General features: G+C 38.7%; 1 protein-coding gene across 4 annotated transcripts in view; it reads left to right on the forward strand.

Moving 5' to 3' along the window:
- The first annotated feature begins 2,509 nt into the window (after positions 1-2,509).
- Positions 2,510-12,631, forward strand: part of kcnq5a (potassium voltage-gated channel, KQT-like subfamily, member 5a) — a 94,606-nt gene continuing 84,484 nt past the window's right edge. For 2 of the 4 annotated variants that reach the window (XM_025008782.2, XM_017430871.3), the window contains exon 1: positions 2,511-3,115. In XM_025008782.2, coding sequence (XP_024864550.1) covers positions 2,754-3,115 — 362 coding nt within the window. In that variant the 5' untranslated portion in view covers positions 2,511-2,753. Of the gene's footprint in view, positions 3,116-12,631 lie in introns of all 4 variants that reach the window. The other 2 variants (XM_025008780.2, XM_025008788.2) reach the window with 2 other exon arrangements.

A 12,631-nucleotide genomic window follows, 5' to 3' on the forward strand; every position in this document is an offset into this window, starting at 1 on the left:
ATCCCTACTAACATTGAGAATAAAACTGGTTTATTGTTCTTGCTGATGCGCTCCAATATAACTGTGAAATCCAACTTAATTAAAATGAGTTCATTGCACCATCTAGTGGTAAAAGTTTGTATTACATCTTAAAAATTAAACTATGAAACCTGCCGCTGTGTGCAGAAGCAACCCAAACTTGTAGTTTCAGGCTAATACATAAGAAATTCTGTTTTCACAGAACAATTTGACTTCATATTATAAGTACAATAACTTTAAATATCACTCATACAGCATCAGCCAGATCTGGTGGTTTGATTTTAAAATCAAAATACATTAAAACGTCTAATGTACAGTTTTATTCTTTATGTTAAAATAAATAACCTCTTTGTCTCCACAGATAACTTTTACTTCACTTTTACTTAAAGCACCTCAAAAAGTTCCAAAATATCATCCAAATCTAGTGTTCAATTTAAAAATTAAAGCCTCATTTAAAATATCACTCATATTTAACACCAATTTGAATTCTATTAATTAAAAAGAAATGTCAGATTTGAGGCTCATCGATTCCTGGCAGCTCAGTCTTTTATGAAACAACACCCGAAAGGTCGCTTTTATTTTGAAAACGGCTCATGAAACGGAATACCGTAATTCCGAGTGTTTGCACGCACTGTAAAATCTGTGAGGGGCTGGCCAGAGCGCACAGAGAACATCTTCAAGGAAATCCCAGGTGAGGAGACTGGAGGAAGGCCTGCGCAGTGGGGTCCACGCAGTGGGATTGCTGGGTGGAGCGGGACAGCAGCTCAGGTGAGCTCCTTTAATGTCAGACAGTTTCTCGCTGTCCTTGGTGCTGAAACTTTTGTCACTTTTATTGCAGCAACAAATCACACAGGATACAGGTTAAGAAAATAGACAGGCTGCTGGCAATTCAGCACTAACAAAAGCAGATAACTAAACAAACAATTAACTAATTTGACCGAACAATCAATAATTACAAGATAAAAAAAAACTTTGGAAAATTGTTGAATAAATTTGTTGAATTGTCTAGACTTTCAAACTCTGCGACATCTGCAGCTAGACTGAGAAGGAACTGCCAAGTGATAATAATTGTTGGTTTAGCAGCCAAACCTTCCAATAAAACACCTGTTATATTGATTAGACCCTTACAAATTTATTTTAAAACAATTAAAACAAGTTTTAGAATCCGTTGTCAGCTCCTGTAATGCCCACGCTCGACCACTAGAAGTCAGACTTGTAACACAATAGAACAAAAAGTCTGAATAAATAAAGCGATACATTTATTTTTACCAGCTCCTCTTCCTTTAGCAGCAGTCTGTGATTGTCTGAGAAGTGAGACCAGTTGCTGAACCTTTAAGGGAGAAATGCAGATCCATTCTAGTCTAATTCTAGTGGCTGGAGAGTCCTGGGACTTTTATTTTTGGGGGGTGCATCAGATGTTTTCATGTTTTTGGTGAAAAGTCTGAATTGCAGGCACCTTAGACTCTTCTACTATGAAGCCATGTTGTTATGTTTGCCATTAATCACTGGTTTAATCAATTATACTAGTTTTTTTCCTGTACAGGACACAATAATACAGTTTTGCTCCAAAATCTATTCATACATTTAATCATTTATGTGCAAGTAGCCATTAAGCCCCATACCTTTAGAGATGTGGGCTCTGATAGCTGGATGTTTCCAGTTTCCCACTTTGTCTCAGTTCATATGAAACCAGCTGCTCAGAGAGGAAGGTTGTGTTTCTGGAGTATGTTCAGACAGACGTGGCTTCTTCTTTGCATAATAATAATTATAATTAATTTGCATTTGTTGATAATTAAAGCTACTGTGTTCACGGGGAAGGATTTCTGAATATTTTCTAAAAAGACTGATTCTGCAAAGTGCTTTCTTTTACTCAGTGCTGTTTGTCTGTTGCCAATTAACCTAATTAGACACATTTTAAAGTTTTCGTTCTACCGTTTAGCTTTTCAGTTTTTTTGTTATCGGTGTTTCAGCTTCTTTAGATATGATACTGCCGCGAAAAAAGGCAATAAAATAAATGCGTCTTGGACGCAGCTGTTCCAGGCGTCCAGGGCGCATGTTCGGGTCCGGGAGGAAGTGGTTCGAAGCAGAGTTGACAGCAGCTGTCCTCTCTGTAAACTCTCCAAACAGCATGATGAGTCACGTTAATCAGTTTGGTGAAGAATTTTCGCAAAAGTGGATGAATTTAGTGCAAAAGGCTGAACATGCGCGAGGAAACAAGACGCGTTTTTGAGGTGAATGATAAGTTCTACGATTTTTTTTCGGTTAAAATGTTTGAATTTGGCCAAATAGATTTTTCTGGGGGTTTTTTTAGGTCAAAGGTTATTGACTGGGTAAAAGACGCATCGTCTGTATCGTCAGTTAACATTTAGGTCAAATTTGAGTAAAGAGATACAAATTAGCAGCCAAAGAAAATCATGGTGAGTTAGTGGAGGAAGAGCGTGTGGGGAGGGTGGAGAGCCCTCCCTCCCTTCCTCCATTACCCCCCGACAAATGTCTCCATAGATCCACTCCTTCACAACTCTTCTCCTGACTTGCGCAGATGGCCGAAGTGGCCAAACCGGAGCGTGAATCTGCTCAGGAGTGACAGAATGAGAGCCGAGTAGAAGCTGAACCCCCCCTAAACCGCCTCTTTGTTTTATTCAGTCAGAGTCAAACTCACTCAGAGCCCTTCTCTGTGGAGCCAACGCGCCCGGCTTCATGTGGATGAAGCGCACCCCGCGCTCCCTGCGCTGGTAATGCCGCGGAGCCACACCGGCGACGAGAGCGGCGGCTCCGGGCTCTGGGTGAAGACCTCCGCCGGCAGCGATGGCGGGAGCCGGGTGCAGGACTACCCGCTGAGGGATGTGGAGTGCGGCCGGAGGGCGATGAGGAACAACGCGGCGCGGGTCGGGGACGGCCTCCTCCTGTCCTCAGCCGCGGCAGGTGCTGCGGGAGCGGATCGGAACCATCAGGGCGCCCGGCTCAGCCTGCTGGGGAAGCCGCTGATCTACAGCTCCCAGAGCGGCCGCAGGAACGCACGGTACCGCAAGCTCCAGAACTGCCTCTACAACGTCCTGGAGAGACCCAGAGCGTGGGCTTTTGTCTACCACGCTTTTGTGTGAGTACAGAGGGTCAGAATCATGTGTCATGTTTGTTGTTTTTTCTTCACAAAACAGATTTCTAACTTTGAAAAGCTTAAACTCAACTACTTACCTTTTATATTAATGTTCAGCTGCAACAGTGATGCTTTCACATTTTCTTTCACATATCACTGAGTTTACTCTCCCCTCACCCACATGAACACCAAAACAGTCTCCCTTTAACTTCATTTCCTTTTCTTTTTGATCATTTCAAGACTGAGCTGTTTCCTCTGTGTTTATAATTGCGGAAATCAAAACATTTTAACAGTTAAAAAAAACATATGAAAGTGTGATATATCATTAATCAAGGTTACCTGTTGCTCATGTCACATTGTGTTTAAAAAAAATGGAAAACAGATGCTGAAAGTGAGAGAATTCAATGACAGATGTGTTTACCAGTGAAAATATGTCCAATTCTAACAGGTCCACATGTGTTTGTAACTGTAAAACACTGCAAATGAGTCCCATCTTCACCAGTTTCTATATAACACTGATTTTTTTTTTTAAAAAACTGTTTTTTTGTTTGTTTTTAAAGAAAGCTTGCTTTCACAAAAGAGCTGACAGATATTAAGCAACTTCTGCTTGCATGATTTTAGGCGATTTATCGTGATTTTGGAGTGTGGCTCTGAGAGGAAACATCTATAAAGCCCTTAGATTCAAACCAGGTGTGTGCTGACCACAGGCTTTTATTTTTTTTTCTTTTCTCAAGTGAAAACATTTTGATTATTAATCTTTTTAAGGGAAGATTTGCAGATTACCGTATATCAGATCAGTCAGAGTTGTCCTGTTTTTTGGTTTGTCAAACCTAAAAGGATTTGCAGTTGTCTTTCTTAATACTTTAGGGGATTTATAAACTCTGCACAATTAAGAAGAGCATCTTAGAGAGGTGTGTTCTCTGGTTTGCAGTTTTTCTCTGCAGCTCAGCCTCATCAGATCAGTTGTCAGTCCAACAGGTAGTGCTTGTGAGCTGAGGACATCTTTGGAAGTGGCGCTCTCTTCTGCGAGGCACCTGAGGGTGGCTGATGATATTCCAGAGGAAACAAATTGTTATTTCTTTTAAACACTTTATTTATTTACAAGAAGATTTGGCAGATTATCACTAAGACAGCTGGCTCCGAGTAAACACATTTGTCTGTTTCCGGCTGAATAAACAACTTTTTGTTTTACTATCCGCTCTGTGCATGCAGCACTCACTTTACATCACAGTCTTTCAAACATTAGCATTATCGTTTGCATGAGTGGACTGAAACCCCACATCCCGTACCATTCCGAATGGTCCCTGTTAGGAGGAGAGCTCTGTGAGAAGGAAGTGGAGCTGTCAGCGGAGAGGCTGTAAAGCCGGATGCTGACGTTTTATTTGCTCCTGCAGGACAGCTGAGGTCGCCGGGGTTAAGTCGTTACATCTGCTCCGGACCGTAGCCTCCCACACTGTGAAGTTTGGATCAGCTGCATGTTTTAAACAAATCATACCAGTTTCTTTAAGAGGACTAAAGAGAGAGAGAGTCAGGCAAATAATCTCCCATGCTTGAGGCACAGTCAAACCGAAAGCGTGGATGTGTTTATTGAAAAAGAAATGTCAAGAAGTAAAAAAAACCTGACAAATCAAAATGACTTCATTAATGATTTGAATATTTTATATAAAATTATTGAAACAAGTCAAAAAGGTAAGAACTTGTTTTCTTGCAGACGCCTTGGCGTAGACTTCAGCTTGGCTATTTAGAGATAATGAGGACCTATTTATATGAATGTACACAGTACTGCTGATGACAGAGGAGTTGCACTTGTGCTGCATACTTACCAGTAATTCACAGGTTTATATTGCTCTCATATTCCTGTTTGTGATGTGTGTGCATATAGGCTTTAACGTGTCATTTTCTTATACAAAATAGCAGCAAAAGAATGTTCAGAAATAAGCAAAATACGCTAAGTGGTTGCTGTGATGTTGTGCAAACACTTCATATCATTTCAGTTTCAGAGAATTAATTTTTTTTTTCTTCCTTAAGGTTGAAGCTAAGGAGAGTTGGAGAAACTCTTTGCAGAATCATGTCCTTGGTTTTTCATGATAAATAATGAGCCAAAATAAACTCAGAGCAACAGAATATCAATGCTGTAATATATAATACATCAGTTTATCTGTCTGCTTTCAGCAAAAGGAAAGCTGTACTTGCAGCCTTGACTTTATTTAGTTATTTTTACAAAAGTAGCATTCCTTAAAGGATTGCATATCATCTGCTGCCATGCATCCCAAAGTTTTAAACAAAAACTTGCGTGATCTGTTAGTACCAGCTACTACCACACCACATTTTAGCACAACATCTGTGGCTTTGACTGAGCTATAGCTATTTTGGTGTTCGCTAAGGTTGATTAGTTGTGGCAGCCATCTCGAATCAGGTTGACTCCAAAAGCTAATCAGTTGTAAATGTGAAACTATTGATTATTTTTCTGAGTGTTTCATTAAGATCTATCCAGTGGTTCGTGGAACATTTTGCTGCCAAACAGACAAAAAAGAAACACATGCACTCAGACACAGGCTGTTACATTATCACCTGCCTTTTTACGGTGGCAGGTGATAATAATGCAGAATAATTAACAAACTTGATCCATCTCCAGAGCTGTAAAAAAACATAAGGCAAACAATGCTCTGGACAGATTTCTGATTCAGATTTTAAACATGTTAAAATTTGTTGTTGAAAAAGTCAAGCTGTGAAAGGAAACATCAGCAATAGAAATTCATAACATAAATTTAAATTAATGCTTGATGAATCATCAACTTCAACCGCCTTTTGCTGTTTTATTGATTCTAATATTGTAGCATCTGTTTGAATATCTTTTTTAATTTTTGGTGATAGTAACCCTCTGAATCTCCAAATTTGTTCAATTCCTTTCAGCCTTTTACTTGTTGCTTTTTGTTATTGCCACCCCAAAAAACCTCAGTAACTTTTAGCAACTCACCTATAAACATATCTAACTTATCTTAACAGATTCAGCAGCATTTTTTTTATTCACAACCAAAGCTGGAATTGATTTGGTTGTTGTGAATTGCTTTTGTCTGTCCAGATTGCACATGAAAGCTTCTCGTACTACATATTGTAACAGCATGGCTTTGTTAACAGCATAAATGCACAAAAGACACTAAATAACATACAAACACATGAGGCATTTACTCATAAAGCATAAAAATGGATGCACATATTGTCAAATAGGGTGGTGCAGTGATTTATTGCATGCTCTCCTGCAAGAATGATTGTTCTAATAAATCTGCACATCTTAATTTATATTAATAGTATTATTTGTGTCTAAGCAGTGCATCTTCCTTACCTTTCTGCACCTCTTCTGTACATTCCTGCCCTCTCATAACAATCAGCTTGAAAAGGTTGAATAAATTCTGAAGGCTGTGCAAATTGGACACCTGCGTCACATACGACTCATCATCCTGAATTCCCATTCTGCAGTCCAGTGTTAATGTCTACGTGTTTGCACAATAAAGTATCTGTATCTAGCAATCCATCCATGCGACCCCGTGTCAACCTGTTCAGGGTTATAAGGAGGTGGAGCCTTTTCCAGCTGAACAGGAGGATAGATGCACCCTGGACAAATTGTCAAACAAAAATCAAGCATTTTTATCAAAGAAAACTGCAGATAGCTGTTGCTAGGAACAATTAAGCTGATATGAAGGGATGCACCATTTGTGCAGCTGGTACACAGAATGGTTACCAGCCTCTGGCAAATGAGGCTTAGAGAAATCACTTTTCATCTCGCATAACTCCGTCTTTCACAGAACAACACAAAAAGGCACACATCCTCACAGTAAGTATGAAGTTTTTTTTATTGTCAAGCGGGGAATCACAAAGTTTATATTTGTGAGGCAAAGTAAAGTGTGGATAAATGACCACAAAAGCATTTGGGACAACAAATGTGATCTAGCACTTGAAACAACATTCATAATGGATCCATTAGGTATCCATTATAAGGATGATGATAAAACCTCTTTTGACACAGGATGATCATCCGTTTTCTGCATTTCAAACAATAAGAACCTCTGAATTCAAGACATTATTTGTATAAATAATTAAAAATTTATCAGACAATGAAATACTGTAAACAAGATAAGATTTTGGCTTGAATTTGTGGATTTAGAGTCAATCTTTCTGCTGTCAATTTAAAAATTTGAAGGTAAAAACAAAAACTCTCCTGTTTTTCAGGAAAAATACTTTTAACGTAAAATGCGCATCATAAAGGCCATTTAGTTTTGTTCTGTACCTCATAATAAAATGAAACCATGTTGTAAGATGGCGTTTTCAAGACACGTTGTTGTCAAGTTGTCACATGTCTACATATAATATCTTCCTGCTCTTGTTATCATGTTTTAGCCACTGGTGTAAGTTCATTTCTCTGCAGTCAGTTATTTGAAAATAATTAGTTTGTTAGCTGTAGGTAATAACTGAGTGGACCTTTTAATTGTCTTAGTTTGTAGGACTGTGGTTGCAAGCAGTTAGAGTCAGCAGTCAAACACCACTCTGATAAAGATTAATCATCTTACAGTATAGCTAATAGCTACTACAAGAGTACTACTCGTAATTCCCACCTGTGAATTACTAATAATTAAAGCTGAATATAGCAGCTACAAGAAGTGAGAATGTGGTGTAATTTCTCCTTCAAACCAATGTTTAATGGATGAACTATCATCCCCAAAGCACAGTGAATGATCAGAATTTTAAATTTTTCCTCCTAAATGTAAATTAAACATTTTTTTTCTGCAATGTCATCCTGTCAAGTTTATTCCCCCCTCCCATTTAGCAACGATTTTTTATACAGTGATTCTCATGAGGGTTCAGCTCCATGTCACCCAGCAGGCCGGCACATATGGTATGTGTTATGCAATGCCTCGCTCTTCCTGTGCTAAATACACTTATAAATGTGTTTAGGGTGGGAAAAAAGTGAATTAATTGGGCTGCATCAAAGATCTGATTTGGGTTTAGGCTTTGATATCTGCTTCATTATGGGCAGCACTGGTCAGAGCTTATGAATGGGAAAGCATGAGAGGTAAAAACACTGTAATGACTATGATTTTATATTCATTTCATAATATATACAGTGACATTTGAACAAGTTGTACAGGAAGTTTGTGGGCTTCTATGGTGTGTTGATTGGGATTCAGAGAGCGAAAGTCCAGTATTTCTCCCCAGAAGCGTTCACAGTTACAGTATAAATCTGTGTGTGTGTGCGTGTGTGTGTGTACTCACATTCACATGTATCTCCTTGTTAGTCATCCGACGGCCCTCTCATACATCTGTGGAGGTGCTTCTTTGCCGATTGCAGTGCTGATGGACGGAGACAGGCTGAGATTGTCGGTCTTCCTGCCCACACGGAGTTCACCACGGCTGGTGCACATCACAGCAGCCTCCCTGCCCTGCTGCGCACACCATGTTACTCTGTCAGCTCTATAAAACCTCTCCTCACAGAAAAGACACATTAGCACATAGAAGCATTTTAACAGTTTTAGTCATGCCCATGCTTTGGTTAACATGAAAGATTTATTTTTTATTTTCCAGAGTCTGGGAAATAAGGATGTAAAACCAAAGCAAAAATCAGTGAGTTTAGTTGATCCATGGAAATACACAGGACTTCTTCATCTTCTAAATTAATTCTTAGTTGGTGTTTAATAAGTTATACACAAGACAAAGTGCAAGCGTGTGTTTTTTGGCAGCATCTGTGGAGAATTTCTTTCATTTTTTTATGATACTGATAAGGTTATATATATATATATATATATATATATATAAATATATATAGTTTCCAGAAATTGAAAATACAAGCCTTCTATCTGGTTAGTGTATCAGTGAAAGGTTATGAGCTCTTGACCACCAAAAACCAGAAATCCCTTTAATGATTTAGTCTTAAGTCTTGACATTTTCATTTTTAAACCCCAAAGGTGGTAACATGTGCTAATTAGTGATGTACTGAGCTGCTTGTGCAATGATGATCTTTTGGAGAGAGCCTAACAAGCTGCTTTCTGTCTGAAGTAAAAGTGAATTGCCTCTTGGCTTTTGATACACCTTGTGCATTGTAAACCTTAATCATTAGGAAGGCAGATTATAAAAATGTAATTGTGTGGATGATTATTTTAGACTTTTTTCATGGGGGTATGAAAGAAGAAAGACCTTCCTACTGGCTGTTTATTCTCCTGCCATCTGGTAGAAGATATCACTGCAATGAACTGCTAGAATGAATAAAGAACACCTAGCATGTGCAACAGCTTAATTAAACTCTCTGTAACATATGCTGTGTGTCTTGTTCCCCAATCCCAACTGCATTAAAGGCAGAGTGTTTGAAGGAATCCATGTTGCCAGACAGCTTTCGAGCAAGTTTTAAACTAAGATCATTTTTTTTGACAGGCTTATACTTGTTTTGTGTCAAATCTTGCATCATAAAGCTGAAAAAAAAAATCATTATGCACAAACAAATCCAAGCTGTTTTCAAGACTACAAAAATAGATTTTTTCTTTTGAACAAATTGTGTTCCCAGGACCCCGCCCTTGACTGCCACCTGGCTTGCACTGCACCCGTTCTTGACTGCTCTCCTTGTAGTTGGTGGGTCTATAGGAAGGAGGCTTCCTGTAGTTTGTTCGGGACGGGCCCAGTTGAGCACCAGAAGCAAAGGCTTAATTACCAAGCGCTTGGAGATGTGCTACCTGCTACGCCTGGTTTCCAGGAGGGTGCTCTGGTTTCTCTGTTCTAGGTGAGGTTGCTTGCCTAATGTGGTCCTCCTTCATCAACTCAGTCCCAGAACTCACTGGAGGGCTTATATAGCCTCTCTGGCCTGGGAATTCATTGGGATCCCCCAGGAGAAGCTGGAGAGTGGTGCTGGAAAGAGTTTCCCTCCTTAACTTGTTGCCTTTATGACCTGACTACAGAAAAGCAGTTGTAAATGGGTGAATGCATGTCTTTGACATTTTTCTTAAAATTGTGTTTTGTTCACAGATGTCTTTAGTTGATGTCATGTACACCGCTAGATAATTGTGTATATTTCTTCCTCCACTCAAAGTTAATGTTTTACTGCTCTCTTATCACCCAATTTTTCCTCTGTTCCCCATGTGAATTCCTCAAATACACTTGGATAAGAATTATGAGTTGCACATGGTGGTGTAGCACCACCTGGGTTGAGAGTGTTAATATTTCAGTAGGTTTAGCTAGAAACTTCACTCAGCGGTCTTTATATACACATACTGACATTCGTATACTCGTATGTTGTAGCAAGTACATATAAACCAGCTCGACCGAACACATACTGTGAATAATTTATCTTAGTTGTCATTCACATCTTTCCTGGTGACAATTTGATTCAGGCAGACGAGTTCCAGCTCACCCACTCTGGCAAGGTGGAGAGAGTGAACTATACGAACAGGTGCTTGCTTTACTTGACATGTTTTTCTTTTCTTGAAGGATTCTGGGAGAACACCTTTTGTCATGACAGTCAACTAGCTAGAGGTGGAGACACGCTGAGTTGAGTATAAAGTACAAACTTGAGGTGTGTAGAAAAGGAGAAAAAGAAGCAAGGCTTGGATGTCAAAACGATTTAGGTAAAGAGAATTATTACAAATAGGAGGAGGAGCAGCAATGTAAGCCTGTGCTTCTGTAGGAAACTTTACCAAATTTAATTGTCTTGGTTGTTTCATACAACTGTTGTTATTGTTGAGTTTTCAGCTGTTTATATTAAACATGCCACCATAATTGTACATTTTTTTCAATTTGTGATTAAATGGACCAGAGCCGAAACTATAATTGATAGTTTGCTGCCTGATCTTTTAGTTCCTTTAGTTTTATGGACTACCACAAAGTGAACATGTGGAAGACCTCAAATAAGATCACTAATCAGCATCATACAAGAACAAATACATACACAGTTGAGGTGCTGAAAACTAGATTCACATAATTTGACATTTTGTATTCTTTTATAATAGATGTCAGACTTACGAAACACACAAATAGCTGTAACTATTTTTGCAGATACTGAGCTAAGATTTGTTGTGGTCGTAGCTTAGGGTCATTCCCAACACATACTTTGAGCGCAACAGATTTTGCAAGGTCTTTATTTAAAACTTACATAAGGCAGTGGGAAAATGCACGATCCAATGCTACTTTGATTTAACTTACATTCAGAGAAAGATTTGTCAAGAGACCTTGCAGACAACACTGTTCATAGAAATACTAAAATGTTGGTGGGGAGGTGCCAGTTTTCTTTTTCTTTTTTTTTGTTGTAATAAAAATATGATTAAATAACAGTAAACAGTTACATAGCTTACAAAGTAAAACAGTAAAATAGTGGTTTATTATCAACATGTTCAGCAAGCGGAGAATTATTACATGACATTTTTCAGATTAGAACAGATTGATAATCCAGGCTGTAAACCACAGGCTTACTAGTAATGTTGAACACAGATTAGCAAACAAGATAGCAGTCAGAGTAACTGGGGCAGAAAAAAAACCCAACCATGACGATAGGTTTTAAACACAAACTTAAAAACCTTTTTTTTTTTTGGTTCACCTGAGTGTTACCTGACTGGAAGGTACAACAATTTAGCAATAGGTGGAACGAGTCCCAGTAAAAATCATGGTGGTCAAATAGGGTAGAAAACACAGAAATGATCAGACTGACCACAGTAAATGCATTGATCCAGTCAGCCATTCCTCAGGAGATCGATTGGCCCTTCCAAGTCGTTAAATAAAGAATGAAGAAGAGCTAAGGCTGATGGCTAATACTTGTCTTAAAAGCTCTTCTGTGGAGGCAGTTATTAGGACAGTACTATGTCCAAAGTAAATTTCCCCAAGAGGACAATAAAGTTTATTGTATTTTATTAGTCAGGTGAGTATGACAACGCTTTTCCAGGCAAAAAGAAAGTGAGTCTCAAGTGGCTATCTCATTCATTTAGGGTTTTCTGAAACAGATTTTTGGATGGCTGCGTTATTTTGGTTACATCCTGGTACAAAATCCCAAAACACTCTAGGATGCTCATCTACACTAAACCCCAGTAAAGACAAAGTAACCGTTTGACTCCATTGCACCTCAAGAAATCAATTTGTCCTGAATTCTCTACATTTCATAGAAAAATACTGGTATATTAAGTTTTTTGACAGAATTGTGGAGTTTGAAAGGAAGAAGCAAGCTGACCAAACAAAACACCTTGAGTTTTCATGCAAGTTGACTAGGTCTTGGTTGGGTTTCTAGAACCACAAATGTGTGGTCAGATAATTCAGTCTCATGACCTCTAGGCAACTGGATCCAAAGGCAATCAATAGGAGACTTATAGTTTACTAACAGCTTGTTTAGAAAGATATTATTGCTTGGTTATTTTGGTGTCACTGGTGTGTCAATCCAGGTAGGCTAGTGAAAACTGAGGAAGAAAGAGAAACACAACACACATACAAAAAAAAAAATCTTAAAAAAATACAAAATACCTTGACTGACCTGAGTGTTATCCAAGTGCTATGATCTGG

The sequence above is a fragment of the Kryptolebias marmoratus genome, linkage group LG22 (genome assembly GCF_001649575.2).
Source record: "Kryptolebias marmoratus isolate JLee-2015 linkage group LG22, ASM164957v2, whole genome shotgun sequence".
In the NCBI taxonomy this organism is placed as follows: Eukaryota; Metazoa; Chordata; class Actinopteri; order Cyprinodontiformes; family Rivulidae; genus Kryptolebias; species Kryptolebias marmoratus.